At 41.9% G+C, this 22133-nt stretch overlaps 1 protein-coding gene across 1 annotated transcript; it reads left to right on the top strand.

The window, feature by feature from the left end:
- Positions 1 to 555: 555 nt before the first annotated feature.
- On the top strand, positions 556 to 19564 carry fgf10a (fibroblast growth factor 10a). The gene is made up of 3 exons (XM_056404426.1): positions 556 to 2098; positions 16443 to 16546; positions 18642 to 19564. Exons 1-3 carry the CDS (start codon positions 1645 to 1647, stop codon positions 18840 to 18842), a joined length of 759 nt encoding a protein of 252 aa, XP_056260401.1. The 5' UTR covers positions 556 to 1644; the 3' UTR covers positions 18843 to 19564.
- Positions 19565 to 22133: the final 2569 nt, after the last annotated feature.

Raw genomic sequence — 22133 nt, 5'->3', positions numbered from 1 at the left:
GTATATTATCAGCACTAGTATTGAAACAATTCAAAAAATACCCAGCCCTAGTCAAGAAGACAAAACATGAGAAAGAATGGCCAAACAGTACTGCAACAGGAGGGAGGTATGAAGGAAAGACTCTCTCTCCTTCTTTTGGACCTGCTCTGCTCAACTGGTGGGGTTTGGTCTGGAAAGGGGAGGAGACAGAGAAACGACGGGGAGGGAGGGAAAGAGAAAATGGGGTGGGACAGCCCCCCCCCCCCCAACCCTGCGCGCACACACACGCGCGCGCACACACACACACACACACACGCGCACACACACACACACACACACACACACACACACACACACACGTACATGTGCAGACACACATGCACGCACACATAAATGCACACAGCTCTTCAAAGCCAAGTGGTTTTCACAGACATCCAATTACACTAAGAGATGACATCTGGCGAACTGCAGCAGATAAATAAGGTGAAAGGAAAGACAAGATTCAGTCACCTCAGAGAAACTAACCAGATAACCAGAGGGAGCACTGCTGATAGAGATAGGAGAGAGGGAGAGGCAAAGGCAAGAGGGAGGGGGCCAAAGGAGAGGGAGCCACACAGAAGGAAAGAAGAGAGGCAACGCACTGCTCCAGCGCTCAGACTCCGAGAGGCAAGGACAGAGGAGAGATAGGGAGCTCAGCTCACTGACAGACGCACAACAAGAGAGGGCAGAAAGACGAGAGCTCCCGGGCTCAGTTACACACTCAAGTGACTTCAAACCAGCTCCGACAAAACAAGAGAAACAAAGAGAAAGACAGAGAAGAAGAGAAGAAAGTCTGGATTCTGACTCTTTTTGTGGCCCTCCTTGCGTGGATTTCTCACATTGGACATTTTATGAGAAGCAGCATTAATCCTTTTTTTTTTTTTTTGACTTCCTGTTTTTATTTATTCATTTTGTACTCAACACACTTGGCATCTTTTATCCAGACCTCCTCCGCCTTCCTGTTATCCCCCTCCCAGGACTGGAGGAGATACATGGTTAGGGACATGTGTGTGGAGTAGATTTTAGTAGCATATATGAATGAACTGACATTTTCACTGTGTGTGTCTTTGGATGCGAGATTGTAGGTGTACATTAGGACTCAAAAAAAGGGATTTTTAGTGTGAGAGTGTGTGTGTGTGCGCAAGTGTGTGTGTGTGAACCAGGAGCAAAAAGCGGCGGTCTAAGGAGGAGAGAGAGGAGGAGGCGAGAGGTCTTTGAGGCAAGCCCCTGGTTGTTCCCATTGCGAGGTGATCTGAGTTATGGATGTTGACGCATTCCTGCTGCGCTTCTGAGGAATAACCAGCACCGGGGACCACAGCAGAGTCAGCCACAACACTGCGGGCTTCCCCACCACCAGCAACAGCATCCATCACCATTAACATTACTGACAACTCTACATCTGCTACCAAGAATCTCTGATCACATCTGCCACAACCTTGTCAGCCTCCGACCCAGCCGTTCTACAGGTTTTCATACCACAGTCCCGGTGAGGTTGTGGGTCCCCAGACAGAGGAGGTGTAGTCGGTCGGTCGGGGGAGTTTCTCCCACTCTCTTTCCCTCTCCCCGCACCCAGCTCAGCATGCCCCAGCCCCTGAGCACCTCCACAGCTCTCCCAGCTCCACTACCATGTGTAGATGGACAGTGACACAAGGTGCACCGGTCGCCTGGTTCTCCTCCTGCCCCTGCCGCAGACCTCCTTCACTCCTTCTCTCCCTCACCTTCCTTCTCCTGCTTCTCCTGCTCGGACCCTCCTCGTCCTCGCCCCTGTCCGCTTCATCATCGCCGTCAGTCTCTGGAAAGAACCACAATGCACCGGGAGGGACGCCTCCTCAGTTCTTCGTTCCACACCCGTCACCTTCCTCATCGCTCGCACCTCTGCACGCATCCTCTGCGAGGTTGCCACGGGCGACCAACGTATCATCGTCCTCGGCGACAGTCGTCGGGCGCCACGTGCGGAGCAGCTACAACCATCTACAAGGAGATGTGCGCCAGAGGAAACTGTTCTCCTACCAGAAATTCTTCCTTCGCATTGACAAGAAAGGAACAGTTAATGGCACCAAAAGTGAGGACGATCCATACAGTAAGTCAACCTTGTTATGTGTTTGAATGCGTTTCATTTGTTCTACAAATTTAAAAAAGGGCAGCAATTTATGAGAACGAGAAAGCAGGCTATTACTGGGTATCTAGTTGCACTAAAAATTGTTAGGAGAGCAGTTAAACGCAAAGGGAAGTCCACTCTACTGGGTTTAAATATCTTTATGCCCATATCTGTAAAGGAAAACACACCTCAGCCTCCCATCCCGGCTCATGTGTTAATCTGCGGAGAGTAATGTTTCTGTTTTGCCCACCTAGGCAACAGTGCACATTAAGACAGGTGACTGGGCAAAAGAACAAAAAACAAAGCTGCGTGCTTTTCAGCCTTTACACCATGTGTAGAAGCAGGCATATTTGCCAGACTACAGAGTTTGGGAAAAGGCAGCATGACAGTAGGAGAGTGGGAGAGGAGAGGAGAGGAGAAAACAAAATGAGTAAGCCAGGCAGATAAAAAAAAAAGAGAGATGATCTACTGGAACCAATTAGAAATTGCCCAGAGAAGGTTCTTCCTCTTTGAGGAAATATCTAAAACATAGCTATTACCAAACCCCTGGGGAGAATGACAAGTAGACTTACTCCTTGCTGCTATTGTGCTGCAGCTATAATAGCAGTGGGCATATGCTAAGTGTGAGGTTATACGGACTCAGATGTAAAGTAATAAGCATGCGATTCCGGCTCCTTTTTCTGGTCGTGCATTTTGCGGGCTGGGAAATATGATTTTAACCTTTATTTATCCTGAGAAAGGTCACTTAGTACACATGCTCTTTTGTCAGCACCACTCAGCCTTACATTCACACAGTTACACTCTTTCACACTGGGTAGACTCCCAGCTTAGTCTTCCACCGCTGAGTACTAAGAGACTCCACTGGTACCTTTAAAGCACCTGGAGCTACCTGAACTGTAGTTTTTGAGGGAGAGAAGAATATTTCTACATGAATGAATGCAACAAGCACACATTTTGCAAAATCTTTTATAAGGCATATGGACTTATAATGCAGATTTTGAACATGCATCAATATAAATTTGTGGAGCATGCTGCATGATAGCATGCAAACCTCAACAAAGAATCCAATCTGTACACTCGCAAACAACTGGCAAATATGTTTAAGGGCTTGTAAGGGTCATCGTAATCATTTATGACTGATCCAGAACAGAAAATCAGCTGTTATCATTCTGTAGTCCACATCTTTATCTTCTAGTTAAACACATCTGGAAGTTCTCCAGGACTGCCACAGTCCTCTGGCCTCAGAGCAGCTCAGAGTAGCTGCATCGCCTAAGGGCACGTTGACAGTAGTTGTTGAGGGAGAACAGAACATTACTCCCACATTTACCTGCCCAGAGTTTCCCAGTTCACAGAATGAGATGGGTGACGTCCAAAACACGAACTAATTTCTTTCAGATTATACAACAGGCTCCTGCTGCATTATGTCTACTGCATGTGTTTTAATTTGCATGAGCGTCTGGGAATGTAATCTTCATAAATGGATCTTTATCACTCACACACCTTCATACACATGTCGTAGGTTTGTATGCATCTGTCTGTGGGTCTGTGGTGCTGTACAAGCCTCTCCTGCTGAGAGCATGCACACACACGCACGCACACACACGCTTGAGCACAGAGAGGCCAGTCTTGCACATGGCCTCCATATGGCAAAGCCCACTTTTATTAGGGCCAGGGCCAGTGTGAATATGTGTGTGTGTGTGTGTGTGTGTGTGTGTGTGTGTGTGTGTGTGTGTGCGCGCGTGTGTGCGTGCGCTTGTGTGTGTGTGTGTGTGCCACTCAGACACCAAGGCTCTGCCAGACATGGCTGAAGGAATTTCAATTAGCGTCTCTTCCTCCCTCCCCTTGCCTGCAGTCCTCTCTGACACACACACACACACACACACACACACACACACACACACACACACATACACACACATGCGCGCACACTTTTACACACATGCATATAAAGAGTTCAACCATTAGGGTGCAACGTGTCACTAACTATAATGGCATCAGGTCATGGCATTAGAGGCACAATCCATCAATTTCAACAGCTCTGGCCACGTGATTGTTGTGGGAAATAGGTAAGAACTTTCTAGAGGAAAAAAAAAAAATCTTAAGTATGAGGACTCGGCCATGGAAGCCAAACCTTTCAGGCCATAGTTTAGCCTGGCAGCATGTTTAGCAGACATTTCATCAAGCTGCATCTACCTGACAGCAAGTGCAGATGTAAAACATGTGTCAGATTAAAAGATGGGAGGAAATTTGGTGATATTTGGTCATTGTTTCATCAGAGCCAAACTCTGATGAAACAATGATTAAATCATGTGTGTCCGCACACCATCGCACTATAGCCCACATCCTGCATTTGTAGTGTCTGCATCTGTGCACAAGCTTGCATGTACAGCAGTTTGTATGCGTATACTAATGCGCCACCTCCTGCTATTTTGCATGCGCTTTAAAATCAGCAGAGAACAAATTCTACCCTTCAAACTAAACCAACCGGAACATAATTAAATTCTCCTCCCCTAACTGAGAACACTGATGTGGTATTTGACATCATGTTTTTTTTTTTCCCTGCATGACCATTCCTGCTCAGGCGCCTGATGTGTTTGTAAATGTCTTAATTTTCAATGTGCTTTTTGGATTATTCTTATATGCTACAGATTACAACCATTGGTCATTTATCCTGTATAGGATTAACAGTGTTACAACGGAAACAACTGCACAGATTAGTTCTCTGATGCAGGTTTCAGGCCTTTATGTGCTTATCAGAGACACAAGGCTCTTTTGAGATAAAGCATAGCTAGCTTGCAATATCCATATTCTATACCTTCATACTGCAGGGTGCTAGAATTGCTCCAGTGTGTCAAAGCGAACTCAGGAGTTGCATATGTAGAATGTGGCTAAACAGCTCTTCAGAAATGTTTTAGGAAAGCAATAAATTGAAGGAAAAAAAAGTGAGGGAGCAGTTATTAGTGTGGTTGTCATGGTCTAGTAGTCTGGTAATGTTCAGGAGGTCAGATTGCAAATGAGTGTCATTAGATGGTGTCAGAGGTGATGAAGAAGTTTTAGGTCCGGCTCTGGGGTCGAGGTTCTCCTCACAGCCGAGCCATTCTAATCATGTTGTCAAAGCTGCGGGCGGCGCGTCACTCCGAGTTTAGGTTTAGGGCCTGAGTTGTGAATCTGTGCTCGCTAGCGTGCCAGTGTTTGTCTATTTGTGTGATCAGTGCCCATCTATCCATCTCACATCATAAGTCCTTCAAGATGAGGCGCTCCGAGTCTAAATATGGAAATCCTGCTGGGCTGTCACGTGATTAGCATTGATCCTGCCACTGACCATAAGCAACAAAACTGTCCTTGTTTTCTTTCCTCCGTGTTTTCCACAGACTGTCACATCGTGTTTACAAACAAATGAATAAAGCAATGAAAGAAATGGACATGTGTTTGCAGTTGGACCACAGACTTGTGGTGGTGCGCAGCTCAATTAGTAATGAACGGTGCCAACTTGACTATAGTAGGAGCTTTGATTCTCATTGTGGCCACCTGGATTGTAAAAGCTGCCACACATACTTATTGTTACCATTAATCACAGTGAACACGTTACCCACTCACGTGAATGAATCAAACACTCCACAATTTATGGATAGTCTAATACATGGGACGTTATTCTGATTTAGTGCAGGTTTTCCATGTCCAGGCTAATTACACAGGTCTGCCCCCTCTACTTTGACCTCTACCTATTGACCCAAGTCAGGAAGCTTTGTTGATGGAAAGGTCAGCACTACACATAGTGCATCACTTTTGGCTGTTTCTTCTGTTACTCTGCCACTGCTCGCTATGTGATGTAGCTTGTGGATACAAATTTCACATTCTTTAACGTCGACATTTCTGATTAATAATTCTTGTATGAAAAAATACATTTGTATTTCCAATAAATACAACTTTTTTTTTTCTTTAAAACAAGAGAAATAAATCTTTCAGTTCAGCAAGATTGTTTCAGCCTCTTTCCAATACAAGATCAGTTTGGTGTGCGCCAAAATCTTGAAACAAAACAAAAGAAGGCAGATCACTGCTCTAAATTACAGACAAATTACCCTTGTTTCTACAAAATTTAAGGAAAGAGTTGATTTGTATTGGAAATGTTAAAATTATTTCACTCAACTGACAGATTTTTCTACTTGTTTTGAGAAAACTGGACTATTAGGACAAAAAGAAATACCAACTTAGAGTTAAGTTACACTCCAAATAACAAAAAAAGCAAAAAGAAATGTCAATGTCAGTCGCTTTGTCTTCTAATACATGTATTTGTCTTTCTGAAACATCTGAATTATGTTTTCAGAACCACAACCAGTTCTTCATCTTTCTCCTCTCCCTTTATAAACCTCCAGTGACTCAGCAAGATTGACTCAAAAATACACAAAAAAACCAAAAATATAGCAAGTGCTCGCCTTTTCGGATTTTTTTTTTTATATTTTATTGAAATTACTCCCAGTCTTTTCCCCCTTTTTTGTTCCTAGATCTCTTTACTTTGCTGCCTTACTCTCCCCGTTTCTTTCCTTGATGAGCGCGTTTAGGGTTCTCGTGGGAAAAGGTAACAGTGTGGCCCATAAAAGAGAGTTATGAGGAGGTACTGGATGCACCAGAGGTTAGTGTCAGTGTTGCTTTTCATTCAAAGTTATTTTGACATCTTCATGGACTCCCCATCTCCAACGGCCGTAAATAAAAGTGGTGAGCAAATTTCACTGCACAAGCTTGTTCAGGAAATGCTGAACTTATCGTCGAGCACTCCCGAAGCCGCCAGAACCAAGTTTAACATCAACTATTACATTCAGCTGTACTCTGGATACAACAATACAACACACATATACTACCTGCACACTTCCTATATTTGATCTTCTGTGAACTTTCCTGTGATCACACTAACATTAACTCTGCTTGTGGTTGAAACAAACAGGAAGTAGCCCTGATGAGTTGTAAAGAGAAATCAATCATCTAATAGGCAACAATCTGCCCATATGGGGGGAACAGCTTTGATGAATTCAGATAAAACATATTTCATTACATACAACACTCTTCATGGTGATGTTTTGTTCATATCTGAAGTGCAGCAGGAGTCTGGATCAAATCATGTCAGCTCTGATTCACGACTCTCTTTACTGGAATCTACGGAGCAAACAGAGCTGTCTAGGATCAGCAGAAACATTACATAATATTGATCATCTTACATAAGAGCAATTGTATTTTACTGTAAATGACAGATAGCTTTGCCCCATACATTTAGAAATAAACCAAGCCAAAGCATCAATAACGAACTGCAAGCTTTCACATAAGCTATTGCGGGATCTTTGATGCCTCGAGTCTGGAATTCTCAGTTTGGGACAAAACTTAATGCGAGTCCCAGAAATCAGGCCTTTGCACCGAGGAAACATACATGTGTCGAGGTGGCGGTTACACCCTAAAACAGATGATACAAGTGAGGAAGCACTCCTCTGTTTTTTCTGCTGTCACAATTATCAACTTGTTGTCTTTGATAAAAAAAAAAAAAAAACAACACAAAATCAGAAACGTTCTAAGTCTCCAGTTTGAGTTGTTACACAAATTCTCTGGGCTCATTTAACTTTGGCATTTTCATCTCGAGACTGCTAAGTTTATTTCATCGATGGTCTATATGTTATTGTAAATAACTGTAATAATAAAAACGTAATCCTCGCAAAAATGATTAGCTAAAATAATTGATCTCCAAAATGGACAGACAATGATTTCTACTTCTCGCCTCTCCCTGCACTTCTTCGTCAGCACTATTTTCCATCTGACACACAGGGGTGAGTGTGAAGGTCTAGAGGTCCAGATGTATGAGTGCCCTTTGACCCCATTACAGCCCCTTACAGGGTCATTCATAGAGCACGTGTGTGTTTATGCTTTGGATGTGTTAGGAAGACACATGCAGAGCTAGAATTAGTCAGAACAACCATCCACAGTTTTCCCATCAAGACATTTGCTGAAGATATTTCTCCCTTGCTAAAGTGCAGTTTCTAGACTTTTGAAAGCCATGTTTGTGTTTTTGCCAGGAGTCACTGAGGACAATGACAGGATCCGTCTCATTTTTCCATCACTGTTTACATATTTCATGTCATCGCCGCTTGATATTTTCCCATCAATTCACTCCCCTGTCCATTAATGTGTCAGCTACAACAAGACTGAAATAGGAGCCAGATTTCTGTAGGCAGACCAAGGCAGCCCTGCCACAAACCCCACCACTCAGGCACCACCTTAAACAAAAGTCTTTCAGCAGCAAATCATGTTTCCGTAAGATCCTCCGCCGCTCTGGAGCGCTCCGGCTCTCTGAAGAGAAAATGGCTCCAGACATCAAGAGTCGATTACTATCCGCAAAGAATCTTGAGTTGGACATCTTTGTTTTGATGGACGGCCTTTTTCATTGTTTATGTTATGTGGAGGATTCTTGCAGAGTACAATCATACGGATCCAGGAGAGCGGGGGAGAAAACGAGAGAACAGGAGGAGATACTAAACTATCAGCTATCAAGCTTTAGTGTGAATCATCATCTCAATGAAATATCTGGGAGTACGGAGTCATATTCCTGAGGTTTTACACAAGCCTGCAGAGTCCATATTATTAACATAGAGAGGTATTTACTGTATGAAAGCCGAAATGTTGCCCATTCAGCCCAGTTCTTGGCTCATCTCTGGGATGTCCCTAACAATAATCCAACAGTTTGCTGTTGTCTAAATAACAAGTGATTACATCTGACAACAAACTGCAAAACAGAATCACAGCAATGTTCACTCTGGTGTAAACAGTGACAGGAAAGTTGTTAGCATCATTTACAGTTACGAACTGGAAAGTGCAGTATTTGCCATGTCAGCAGTACACTCATCTCCGCGGCTTAATGTTGTAATACTGTGTAGTCAGCCAAGAGTGGAGACAGTACGGCTTTGTTCTACAGATTATTTCATTGTGAATGTAAAGAAAATCTCTGATAGAAACTTAAGCAAAAATAAATGTATAATAAATATTAAACTCATAAAAAAAAAAAATGTATGATGCAAACATTCTGTAGTTTAACTGCTTCACCTCCAACATTATCAGAGGCCGTTTCAGGTTTCCTCTCTATGTTCTTTAAAGCTTTATCCAAGCAGTCCATGACACAACCCTTTATACTTTAAACTGGGCTCCTGCAGAAGAAAAACAAACGGCAACTTTTTACCGAGGTGAAAGTCACATTTTATATAAAACCTTAATATTTTACATCATTGTAAATTTTTGATTTTGGACAGTTGATCAGACAAAAGGACAACATTTGAGAGTGCCACCTTGAGCCATGGGAAACTAACAGGCATTTTCACTTTCACATTTTTAAACTGACCAATCAATTAATCAAGAAAATAATAGCTGCCACCGAAGCCCTTTTCCATTTACGTCTTTTACAAACCTAAAAACAACGAACATCAAATGTTTGTGTCTTCCAGTAGCGATGCTGAAAAATGCATTGGAAGCCTAATACTGAAAGTGTCATTTTGGCCTGGTGCATGTGAACAGACAGAATTCATGGTCAGTAAAGCAGTGGGAGGTGAAGAACAGCATCTGTGACAGATAACATCCAGGGCTGCTGCCATATAGATAGACCATGTGCACACACACACACCTCATGTTCCTGCTCTCCTCCATACTCTCTCACTCCCCCCAACCCTGCTACACACACACACATACACACACACACACACACACACACACACACACACACCATGACACACACACACACACACCATGAAAGTGAGGCTCTTAATGGAGTCATCAAAGGTAAAGCTGAGAGCTCAGAGTAGAGTCCAGAGAGGCATCTGGACAGCCTGGCCGTTTGAACAGAGAAGGCAGGAATGCCAGCTAATTACTCTCTCTGTGTGTGTGTGTGTGTGTGTGTGTGTGTGTGTGTGCGTGTGTGTGTGTGCGTGTACTGTAAGTGAGGAAAGACAAAGAAAGTAAAGATGCTACAAAGAGAGAAAGCTGCATGTGACAAACTGAATAATACTTGTACATGTCGGTGCATAATATTTGTGGTGTAAAATAACAAGATTTCTGAAGCTCAAAGTCCAATGCCAACAATGCAAACCACAACAGTTGGGAAACATCGCACTGGCAGCTGAACTGTAAATGAAAAATGTGCGAAATGCAGACAACCGTCACAGCACTTTGCCTGAAAACATAACTCCTGCCGTGTCAGGCCTGTGAAATGTTTTGACAGAAACTGGCAGCTTTGGCACTTTATCATGTTACAAAGTCAACTGTGTGAAAGGCATCACAATATCTCAGGTGGTTACGTTTTTTTTTTTCACCTTTCGCTCAAATCACCATTAACATCACTGTGAATTTCTGTTGGTTTCCTCCCAGCTGCTCTTAAACGTGTGTGACATAACTTGCTTGGGTCTTGCTGCGCTCGGTAAAGTGATCTCGAATTATGCCTACTGGAATGACGAGCCGCGCAGATGAAATTTAATGCTATCGGCGGCTGAAACCTCTGGTATTTTAAACAGGGTTTTCACTCAGGTGATCCGCTTTGTGCGATTTCGGAATAATCTGGGTTTGTTTTTCTTTTGGCACTTCAGATAAACGAGGCCTGAAATCGCACACAGCTTGAACACTGTGCGGAAATGGCTATTTTTGAGGAAGACAGTGATGTGAGTGTTACCATCAGGGATGGAAATAAAACCAATATGGGGGCAAGAATAAGCTAAATAATAAAGTGAGTGCAGGTCAAATAGAGCAATTTTTTACTAATGGAAAAACTATTTAAAGAGCATACTATTATCGACTTAATAGGATTTAGAATCCTGAAATTTAAGACATCCAAAACAAATTATGAAAAAAAAAAACAATTTACCAAGAACTGTATTTGTAAAACAATTTTGGCCATATTGCAAATCAGAAACAGGCCTCTGTTTTCTCAGCTTCAGTCAAAACTGTCGGCCAGGCGCGCTTTGATGTGGCCACTTAGCACAGGATGATACTGTTGTCAACCACATCAGTCCAAACCAATACCTCAACGCTCCTCACAACACAGCAGTTTCTACTCCAACCCAATATCTTCACCGGCACTCGCCAAGCAAACTGCACAAGTGAGAAATGTTTGTTTTCTCTCAGACTTCAAAGAAATATTCAACCAAACTCCATGAAAGAAAAAATAATGCAAAGGAAATATGATAAAACCACAAGTGGTCTCAAATACAGCAGCGGTCGAGATACCTTTTTTTAAAAAAATGCATTTTGCTCATTGTGTTTTGTATTTATATGGTCAAATAGAGCAGAATAGTTTAATATTTTCAGTTCGTATCTGATTTAAACACATTGGTGGTCTCTTATTCCTCTATTCTTCTTTTGTATCTTTTATTTATTTATCTATTTTTTTCTGGCAGGGATTTTGGCGGTTGCATGGATGCAAACTCTCATGTCGCAGTGAATACAGCATGTTGTCAGTCTGTTGCATAGTTTCAAAGAAAAAAAATGATCTTAGTGTTTAGACCTCAACTGATGCATATCAGATATTAAATCTTAAAAACAATACATAATAGTGCTTCCACTTTTGCTTCGTGAAAATTTTGTTTTTTTGAACGTCGCATTTATATTTCACATTAAAAAAAAAAAAGCGAGAGAATTAGTCGCTGCAGAAAAACAACCGGAAAAGTCAAGGGTTCATCCAAATATCTGAGCTTTGGACGTAGAATAAAAGAACCCAAACCATTTCCATTCCTCGCACTGAGGGGAGTTCATGACACAAACTAGTCCGCAAGTGACAATATTTCACAGTGCAGAGTGAGACCTCTCCGGGCTGCAGGCACGCAGTAGACCCACTCACAGCTGGTCACCGCGTCGAGGTCACAATGTGAACAACCGCAGTATAATCTTCAAAAAAGCCCCTGGATAAACAGTGGAAACATTTTCACAACCTCCCTTAACCTTTAGGTTCAGCTGGAGTCTCACTGCCCATGTTTCCAGAGGGGCCAGCCGGGGGTCGACAGGAGGTCTGCGCGTGTGTGTGTGTGTGTGTGTGTGTGCGTGGGTGTTCTTGTGTGTGCGTATATACGTATATACGTGCGATTGTGTGTGTGGTCACTGGAAAAATAATTGAGTTACCAAAGCCAACGTCTACTGTTCACAGCTGTACATTTTTCTCAAAACTGATCAGTTGTTTTAATCCTAAATTGCGTTTGTTACACTTTGAACATATTGAACAAAAATTCATGTTTTAATGCTTCTGTGGAATAGTATTGGGGGGGAAAGCACATCCAATTTCAATGTACTGCTTGTCAGCAACAGTTCGAAACTTGTGGCTCTTTTTAAAGTATGGTATAGTCTTAGAGTTACCTACATTCAGGAAATAATGTAGCATATCAATAAACGCATGGTGCAACTGAAGGATAGTGGACTGAACAGATGGTGGATTGACGACACACTTGTAGAGATCGAGAGAGTAGCAGAACATGCTGCTCCAGTAGAAACAGTGTAACACGACTGAGTAAGTGTTGAGAACCACCCAAGCAAAAGTATAAAAGCAGCTCTTTAGAAAGCCTCTCTGAGAAGCTTTTAGTTACGTTTAGTTACCCTACTGACCAATCCCGATGGTGTCTGAAGTGGTGACAGTCTTCTTCATCAGAAACATTTTTCAACGTGGGGTGGACTAGGGTGTGATTCTGACTGCGTCTCTTTCCTCCTCTCTCTTCTCTCACTTCCTGTCATCTCACTACTTTTGACTCTCTAATAAAAAAGGCATAGAAAACCCCAAAACATACTTTAATAAAAGAGAAATATTTCTCAAAGAACTGAAGTGAGCTTCATGTCAAACTGAAGAACCGTAGACTCCTCCAACCATGTTTTATACAAAACTCAAACTCCTGCCGGTACGTTGTCAAGCGACAGATCTTATTGGGATGATGAGACACAGTCAGTCGTCAGTCACATTAAAAGACTGAGGTCTACAGGGAAGAGGGAGAAAAATTGTGGGGTTAACCAAGAGGGAAAAAAGAGTGAAGATAAGAGCGTCAAGAAAAGGAATAAAGATGGAGGCCAAACTAGCACTGATGTGAGGAAGAGAGAGAGAGAGAAAAAAATCAAAGGAGACAGTGGAGATGAAGCAAGAGAGAGATATGAGAGACAGTAAGTCTAAGTGTGTTTCTCTGCACATTGTCCAAAAAAAAAAAGCCTAAGTGGAAACGCCTTGATATATCACAAAATATCTGTTATACTTGGCAGAGGTGGGCAAGTCGGCATATTGATAAAAGATAAATGCGCAAAAGTTCAAAAGAAAGACTCAGCAAATACATCATGACGTACATGAGACATGCGGCTTCAACATCCACTGAAGAGATGAAAAGCAACTGCAGAAGAAAACTTCAGGTCTGTGTGAGCTGATGAAGATGCTCTAACGTTCCACAAATCAATACAAAAAACAAACACAAACATATTTCCAGCTGGTTTTCTACACTGTTTTTCTCCATTTGAGGTTTGACTGGCATTTTTTTTTTCTTTCCAATTACATCATCTTGTTGCTCTTTTCTTTCAGCATTTTTTTTTGGTTAAATTTTGCTACATTTAGATGGAGAGCTGGTTAGTGAGGCTGAGTGAATTATCTTGCAAACTGGCTCAAATTTATGAAAGCTGCTGTTGTGTCTCTACCTTCTGCTTACGGTGTGTGTCTGATTTGCAATGTACTTTTAAAAGGCAATGGACTTTCATTACAAAACCCATGAAACAACGTAGTGGTCTTTATGAAGTGGTCAATGAACAGTTTCTTACTGTTAGAAAGCCAGGCTGTGTTTATTTGTACTTGTAGCTCTGTCAGTGTTATGGTTGGGGTTTGACTGGCAAAGACGCCTTTTGGCTTGTTTTTATGTTAGTTGTAGTGTTGCCCTGTTACACACAGGTGTTTGCCCTTGGTCGGTTGTTGATAGCGGAAAATGTCCATGCCTTTTATATTAAGTGAACCCTGTGCTATTTGTGCTTTCAGTGTTAGGTCATAAAACTTTTTCTCTTTGCACTCAAAAACATATATTCATAATTAATATGCTGGGCTGAGATCCAGGGGCCACACGGAGGGAGAAAAACAGAGTGTTCCCTTTTTCTTTTTTTCTTTTTTTTAGGAAAAAGTGAGAAAAGAGAAAAATACATTAACAGACTCAAGATACCAATAAGACAAGGTGTTGAATTAGAGAGTAAAATAATAAAGCTCTAAGTGCAATGTGGGCCCAGTACCAGAGACCGAACCTTATTGTTTAAATGTGTTCGCATGACTGCATCCGTGTCCTGATGTGAGCGTCTGCAGTGATACAAGCTCAGGTCCTGTTTTTCTCCGTCTCCGTTGCCATAAACTGTGTTGTTGCAATCTAAGCCTTTTGTTGCAGCCTGGCCTTTTAACTCGCAGGCAGACGGGCTGCTTCTGGTAACTGGTAAAGGGGCCATAAAAGAGCCCTGTGCTTTTGGTTTTTCACAAACCACATCAAACGGGAGGAGGGAAAAAGGGTTTGAACAGGTGGACCGGCCTTTAGTGCAGCACAGACAGATCTTATTTTGATAGATCAGTGTTGTGCTACACGTCTGTGTGAGTAATGAACTTAATATAACGAGCCAACATGATGCACTGTGAGCCACGGAAATCTTCTTCAATTTTAGAGGTTGAGCAAGCTTTTATTGACCAAATAAGGGAACTGAGGGGATAGATTAATGCCAGTGTTCTTCAGCCAAGACCAACATTTAACAAAAAGAAACAAGGCCTAAAACTATTTAAAAAAAAAAAAAAAACCAAAACAACAACACAGACAAGATGGAAAATTGTTAGTGCAAAACAAATTAATTTTATGCTCCGCAAAACAAATGCAAGACTGTCTCCTTTTGCTTATTTCTCAATGTTTTCTCAGTGCAGATACTAGGAGACAACAGTGACACTTGCAGTTTCGTGGTGATATATATGTAAATGCAGCGAGAGAGACAGTCCAAGAAAGAAATATATCTGAATATATAAAAAGGTTCAGAATTAGGATTTACAGCTGTACAACACAGCAGGCAGCATGCAGATGCTCACGGATGTCTCCATCTGTAGCTACAACAAGGCTCCCCAACCTTCATCTTCACAGAACTCACACCAGGGCTGCAGGATGTTGCAAATCTGTCTAAGGATGAGAGAGTTTGAAAAAAGGCAGGGAAGGGGCATCTGGTCAAAAGACAGGTATAATTTATATGAGAATCTGAAGCTTAAAGAACGAACTCATTGCGTGATCTTTAAACATTCCCTTGCTTCTCCTCATCACCATTTGTTCCATATTTTCTTTTTTCTTTTTTTTTTTTTAGGTAAACCTACAACTATGTGCATTTGTTTGTTTGTTTATTTGTTTGTTTTTTAGCAATGCAGCTTGTCATAAGGCAGTCTATCACTCATTACTCAAACGGGAAACTGTCTAAGAAAAGCTCAAGAATGACAATAATAGACCTCTAGAGATTCTTTGGATTTACTCTCTCTGTTTCTCACTTCATCCTTCTGACTACTCCTGCAACCAGGTTCCACTTCCTACCGGCCCCTTTAGCTAAGCCTCTCAAAACCCTTGATAGTTTTATGGCTTGGTGTAACCGACTTTAGGATGAGAGAAGAAAGGGCCGGCGACCACAGCTTAAACCAGTAATTGGTTCAGGCTTGAAAACTGATACGGACGCCTTGACCTCTTGCCAGTCTGGCAGCCAGAAAGCCTCTCTCCGTCCTGTCCGTGTGCCTGCCTGCCTGCACTGCCTGCCTGAGCTCCCCTGGTCAGAAAAACAAACACTGAACGGAGAAATGTTTTTTCCTGGCTTACACCTCGATCCCAGGGCATGCAGCCCACAAGCTAACCAGCAAATGAACAGGGGGCAAGAGGCCGGTCTGAGGTCTGACAGTCACAAAAAAAAAAAAAAAAAGGGAGACAAGACTGGAGTTCAGTTGTGAAGAAGGAACTGCAGGTTTCTCCTGCAGTATTTTGGTAATTTTAAGCCATTTTGTAAACCCTCACATTCCAAGATTTACCTGCTCACATTTTAAGCTAATGCTAACACAATCAAATACTATTTCTATGGTGTGTCAGATCCCACAGTCTCTGAGAAGGATTAGCAATGTTTTCTTGGTAACAACGCTAACACTTGCAACAAATGGTTAGCTCTCTTGAGGAGCGTAAATATTTTGTCTGGTATGAGAAAAAATGTAAATGACAGCAAAACAGAAAGAAACCCACAACGTACATGAACGCAGCTGTATCTGAGGAAATGATCCACACAAAGTTTTGACACCTTTGTCTCTCTGTCCCTGCTGCACCAGGTATTTTGGAGATCAAGTCAGTGGATGTGGGGGTGGTGGCCATCAGGGGCCTCAGCAGTAACCACTACCTGGCGATCAGCAAGAAGGGAGTGCTATACGGAGCGGTGAGTAGCAGTTTCACAGCGATCTACGCTTCTTTTTTTTTCGTGTGTGTGGTATCTTGTACTTTTTCATCCTAAATCTCCTCTACTTTTAAAACAAACACTTTTTCATTCTCATGACGGTTGAATTCATCTGATGATGTTGTCAATCTAAGTGACTCAAAGTCTTGCAAAAGAGACACTTTTCTTTCAAGTTTTGACTGCGGCTTTTCTTGAATGCCTTTTAAAACAATGGACAAGGCTGCAAGACTCTATTCCAGAAATAGGAACCGCAGTTAGTCAATGTGAGCTCTCCTCTCTGCTATCTACCTCTCCTCTCCACTCCATTCAGAAACAGGAAACACAATCCTGCAGTTTCTCTATTCTGCTTCAGTCCCTCTGGGGAGAGCGGCCCTTGTTTCATCCGTTTTCTCTCCCTCCCTCCTTTTCTTCATCTCATTCTCTCCCTCCCTTTTTTTTTTTTTCCTCTTTCCCTTACTTTGAAAGGACCCAAACTTTCAGCGTGTCTCTCTGGAGCCACACCACAGATGAAATGACACACGGTAGAAAAGAAAGAAAAAGAGGCATTCTGTTGCATGGCCTGAAACTGAATTCCCATGACGTCTTCTGCTCGGTGCAACACAAACCACAGTAGCACGGTGGTGAAGGGCTGGCGTTCGATTACACTTGATGGGTTTACACAGTGACTTCTTTATCCAGTGGTAATCAAATGAAATCATTGTTTCATTTTATCACCAGATTAATACATGTAAGGATTATGACTGCCTTTAGGTTTTACCGTGATTCAATTTGTATAAAATTCTCAAAGAAAACCGAGGATGGATGACAAATTCAGTGTGTGGTCCGGGTTATAACACTGTACATATCTCTTAATTTAACAGTAATATTCTTTTTACTTTTTAAGATCTGAGCAGTAAGTCACTTACTCAAACGTTCCTGACATTATTATTTTTCATGATTCATTGCTATAATTTGATCTAATTTATGATCTTTTTTTTTTTTTTTTTTTTTTAAATCTGCTTAACTAATCATTTTAATTGAAAGGCAGCCAGCTCACACACGCTGTTTGGTTGTACCGAGCACCAGCATTAGTAAAAAAGCTGCACAGTGTCTGTAAAATATTCTCATTTTGCTTTGGGAACATTCAGTTTTACTTCTGGAACCAATTTGAACAGCTGTGGCCAGATACAGAGAGAGAGAGAGACTGAGTTATATTGTGCATGTGTGTGTGTGTGTGTGTGTGTGTGTGTGTGTGTGTGTGTGTGTGTTGTGTGTCTTGTGTGTGTGTGTGTGTGTGTGTGTGTGTGTGTGTGTGTATGTGTGTGTGTGTGTGTGTGTGTGTGTGTGTGTGTGGGGGCAAGTACATTTTTGCTCGTGAATATCGACTGCATCCAGTTAACTGGCTGTTTAAGCGACGTTAGCCTTAAGCACAAGGGCAGCTTCCAGTAAACTGACAAATGTTACTCTCTCAGATCATTTTCTCTTCATTTACCAGTGGGTGGTCACTGTGGTAATGTAAACCACAAACATGGTGTCACGATGCTCTTTGCTGGCGACGAGCCCGAACCTCTAAGACGTCAAATCTCACGCTAACCTCCCTGCCCCCATCATCACCCGGGGGAGTGTTCTTAAGCAGCGGCTGACCATTTGTTGATCACAACAATGAAAATATCAACATGTTGTTTCTGAGCTCAGACGAGGTTCGGAAGAACAACCTCAACATGGAAGCAAGCATGGAAATATGTAATCTTCCAGTCACCAGTCAATCAATAATCACTATTTAGGATAGTAATAATGAAACTGAAAGATTAAAAGGAACCCACAGGAAGACTGCTGCTCCATTAGAAGAAAAGAATCTACTGACATTATTTATTATTTACTTTCATGTCTGTAAACTACGAACCACAGAAGTATATCAGCCTTCAGACTTGTGTGGATGATTCATGTTTTAACAAATTACGTTATCAGACGCACTGTCTGATAAACTTTTGGTCATACTTTTTTTTTTTCTTCATCAGGGATATTAAGCCATGCCAGACACTAAATATGACCTATCAGCTCTGTGCTCCCATTTACACTCCTTGTTCCTCTTCCACAGAGGGACTTTGGTCCGGACTGTCGTCTGATTGAGCGCATTGAGGAGAACAAGTACAACACCTACGCTTCAGCAGAGTGGCGCAACAAGAAGAAGCACATGTTTGTGGGACTGAACGCCAACGGAAAGCCAATGAAGGGGAGGAAGACACGGAGGAAAAACACAGCCACTCACTTCCTGCCCATTGTGGTACAACCACGATGATTGGACACGTCAGCCATGGGAGAACACTGCAGACTGCAGGGTATCAGACTTTTTTTTGGAGTTACAGTGATGGCTACATTGGACAGATCTGAATGGGATCTGAATGATGCACTGAGAAGGACAAGAATGGAAACCTAGAGACATTTATCTCTGATGGATAAAGACAATTCTATTTTTAAAGAAAGAAATAAGATATATTGCTATACAATGTATATATTATTTTCTGTTTTAAGTTATAAAATACGTAGGCACAGTAGAAAATATGAAAAGAAACGACTTCTGTGCCAAAATGTGATTTAGTAACTCACATTTCTAGACTTGTGTACATGTGAAGTGCTTGACTAAGGAGAAATGAAAATGAAACGAAATGACAGAAGGCAAAGATGCAAGAGGAGAAGAAAGAGGAGGAAGTACTGATGGAAAGCTGACTGACAGAAGAGAAGAAGAGAAGAAGAAAAGGCAGAAAAAAGCAAGAGAGATAAAAATGGCAGTCGAAAGGATTCAGTCAAAAGAGCACCAACACAGCAGCAAGTCTGTTTTTTTCTTTAAATTTATTTATTTTGTGTAATATTTAACAAAAAAAAAAACCAAAACACAAAAAAGACAAAGTCTTGTCTTTTTTTTTTACCATTTATGCTTTTCTTTTTGAATACTAATCATTTAAACCTGAATAAATATAAAAAATATATTTGTCTTTAACTTGTTTGACTGACTTTGAATCTTTTTTTTGTTGTTGAGATTTTCATGGTTCAATTACTGGTTGCTCACACTGTAAATACACAGCAAAAGAGAGAAATAAATTCATATATTGATAAAACATTCAAAGGAGTTCGTCAATCAACTGACCAAAGACCCGCAATAATGTATATCATTATGAACAAACACACACATTTTATGGAGAAAAGACTTTGGATTCAAACGCCGTAAGCACTGTATGGGAAGGGTAGAAGACAAATACTGATTATATTGATAGACTATTTTATATTTTGCCTCGATGGAGAAGAATTATTCAATGATGGATACTGTGTGGTTGAAAGCCACTGAGCTAGTATGTGGAAAAGATTATTTTGCCAAAGTACTATTTCAAAATGTCAAGAATGTTTTTTTATGCGCAAGCATTCAAATATATTGGAAACCAAAAAGCACCACAACTGCCTTTATCAAAGTAATCAGGGTTTATACCAAACTGTGAGTGAGTCAGTGGAGTACCTTTATAAAACCAAGACATGGATCAGGAATCTGCAAGAGATTAGCCTTTTGAAAGAAGCCCAGCAGTCAGCCTGCTTGATGATTTCAGGGGTTTTCATTTCTCACTGCAAAAACCTCTCCCTTACATGTACACATGGCAAACATGGCTTCCTTGAGGATAAACACTGTCTTTTATGTGATAACAACAAAGACGAAACAGGCTTTAGAAATGGCCGACACACACACACACACACACACACACACACACACACACACACACACACACACACACACACACACAAACACGTGCGCGCACACACTTGGGCGGCTGGGTAAAGAGGTGTGTGCATCAGTGTGGTCTAGCAGCTGGGAAAAGCCTCCTCCTTGACCTTACTTGTCTGAAACCTGTTGCTGTGCCCCCCGAGACAGAGAGACACATGGAGCAGGGCATATGGTATAACGTAAATATCACTCCCTTGTTTATCACCTGATTCTAATTAACTATGATGTCATGTTTTCTTTATTCCTCTCTTGCTTTCCCTTTTTAAAAAAAAAAAAAAAAAAAAAAAAAAAAACACTCATTCACTCGTGTTGTTGCTGTCCAGGTCCTGCGATTTTGCTCACCCCTCCCCCCCACTGTTTTTCAATTTTTTTGTCATGTCGTGGTAAAGTTCAGACAGATTCCAGAAATTAGCGGGATCAGACCTAGAGCAAGGTTATCACACAACACAGACACACACACACACACAAACATCCCTATGCCCAGGGCTGCAACAGTTGTAATTTGCTCTTTGCATACATCACTTTCAACTCTCTGCCATCTGTTTCTGTATGTATGTGTGTGTGTGTGTGTGTGTGTGTGTGTGTGTGTGTGTGTGTGTGTGTGTGTGTGTGTGAGAGTGTAAATTCATTTCCGAGTATGATGGAACCCACCAGAGTTGGTCCATCCTGCTGTGTTTATTACAAAAAGGTCCTTGATCCTCTTTTTGTGCTCAGGAATCCTCGGTGTCTCACACTCACGTCAAAACGTGAGTAAGTATGATGCATCAGGGGGATATTCAAATTTCCTTTCATCCTCCCAGGGCATCTAGTCCTTTGTTTATATGATTACTTGGGTGTTCTGTAAACGACATATCAAGTACAATTACTTTGAAATGTGTTCAAGAAACTGATCCACCCCCCACCTCCCCCTCTCCCTACCTCATAAAGTTCAAGGGCTGGCATTCCTAAGCCAAGATGTCTTTATTATTTGGTGGTACTACTTCAGAGATCTACATATGTAAAACCTCCCATTTAAGTCCCTATTAGAGCATGGAGCTCTGGATTCAAACTTAGATACAAATTCATCCACTTGTTCATTCAGAAAACTTGGAATCAAGTCTGCATATATATCACGAGTGGACCTCTTGGAATAGCTGGATGTATTTTTATTGCAACTTTAACATGAGTTAATGTGCTCTTGCTTTTACCCGTAATACATAACAAGGCCAGACTTTAAAAGCGGGGCATTTATTCAAGACAGATGTTTCACACTGATTATCAACCCCAATGACATCTGAGTTAGTCTGTTCAGCGGCACCAAGCCACACATCGTTTCTCCCATTTCTACAGTGTGCCTAACATGTTTCTAAAAACTGTTTGCCAATGTCATTTTTTAGTGTTGTGCTTGGGTATGTTTGGTTAGTGTTTGGTTTGTTGAGGCATGTGGCGAGGCTCAGTATGCGGTTTCTGTTTTGACTACATCAGGATCTATCGGACCTGTGTCGGACCTCAAATGAAACATACACCATCGGCTTCACACGTTCACAGCTCCTCTGTTTGCTCAGAGAGTCTTGTGGCCGTGCGACCTGACCGCAGCAGCAGCTGTGAATATTTTACATCCCGGGGAGAGGGGGGAGAGAAAGCCAGGGAAGGGGGGAGAGAGTGAGAGAGAGAGAGGGAGAGAGAGAGAGAGAGGGAGAGAGAGAGAGGTTGCGAGCTTTGAATCAGAGAAAGACGTGTGGGTTTGGAGGAGAGGTGAATAACTGAAAGAACTACAGTCCTGGGGGCATTTACAGCAGTCAGGGGGTGGGGGTGGGGGGTGGGGGGATGTTTGCTGAGAGG

Source organism: Seriola aureovittata, chromosome 18, assembly GCF_021018895.1.
Source record: "Seriola aureovittata isolate HTS-2021-v1 ecotype China chromosome 18, ASM2101889v1, whole genome shotgun sequence".
In the NCBI taxonomy this organism is placed as follows: domain Eukaryota; kingdom Metazoa; phylum Chordata; class Actinopteri; order Carangiformes; family Carangidae; genus Seriola; species Seriola aureovittata.
The sequence above is the reverse complement of the archived record's forward strand: the minus strand, read 5'-3'. Positions and strand labels throughout refer to the sequence as shown.

Bases quoted from the DNA above. Each gene is read 5' to 3' on its own strand.
- fgf10a (XM_056404426.1), top strand. From the start codon at position 1,645: ATGTGTAGATGGACAGTGACACAAGGTGCACCGGTCGCCTGGTTCTCC. The intron at 2,099-16,442 runs GTAAGTCAACCT...CTGCTGCACCAG, and splicing joins AAGTGAGGACGATCCATACA to GTATTTTGGAGATCAAGTCA. The intron at 16,547-18,641 runs GTGAGTAGCAGT...CCTCTTCCACAG, and splicing joins AGGGAGTGCTATACGGAGCG to AGGGACTTTGGTCCGGACTG.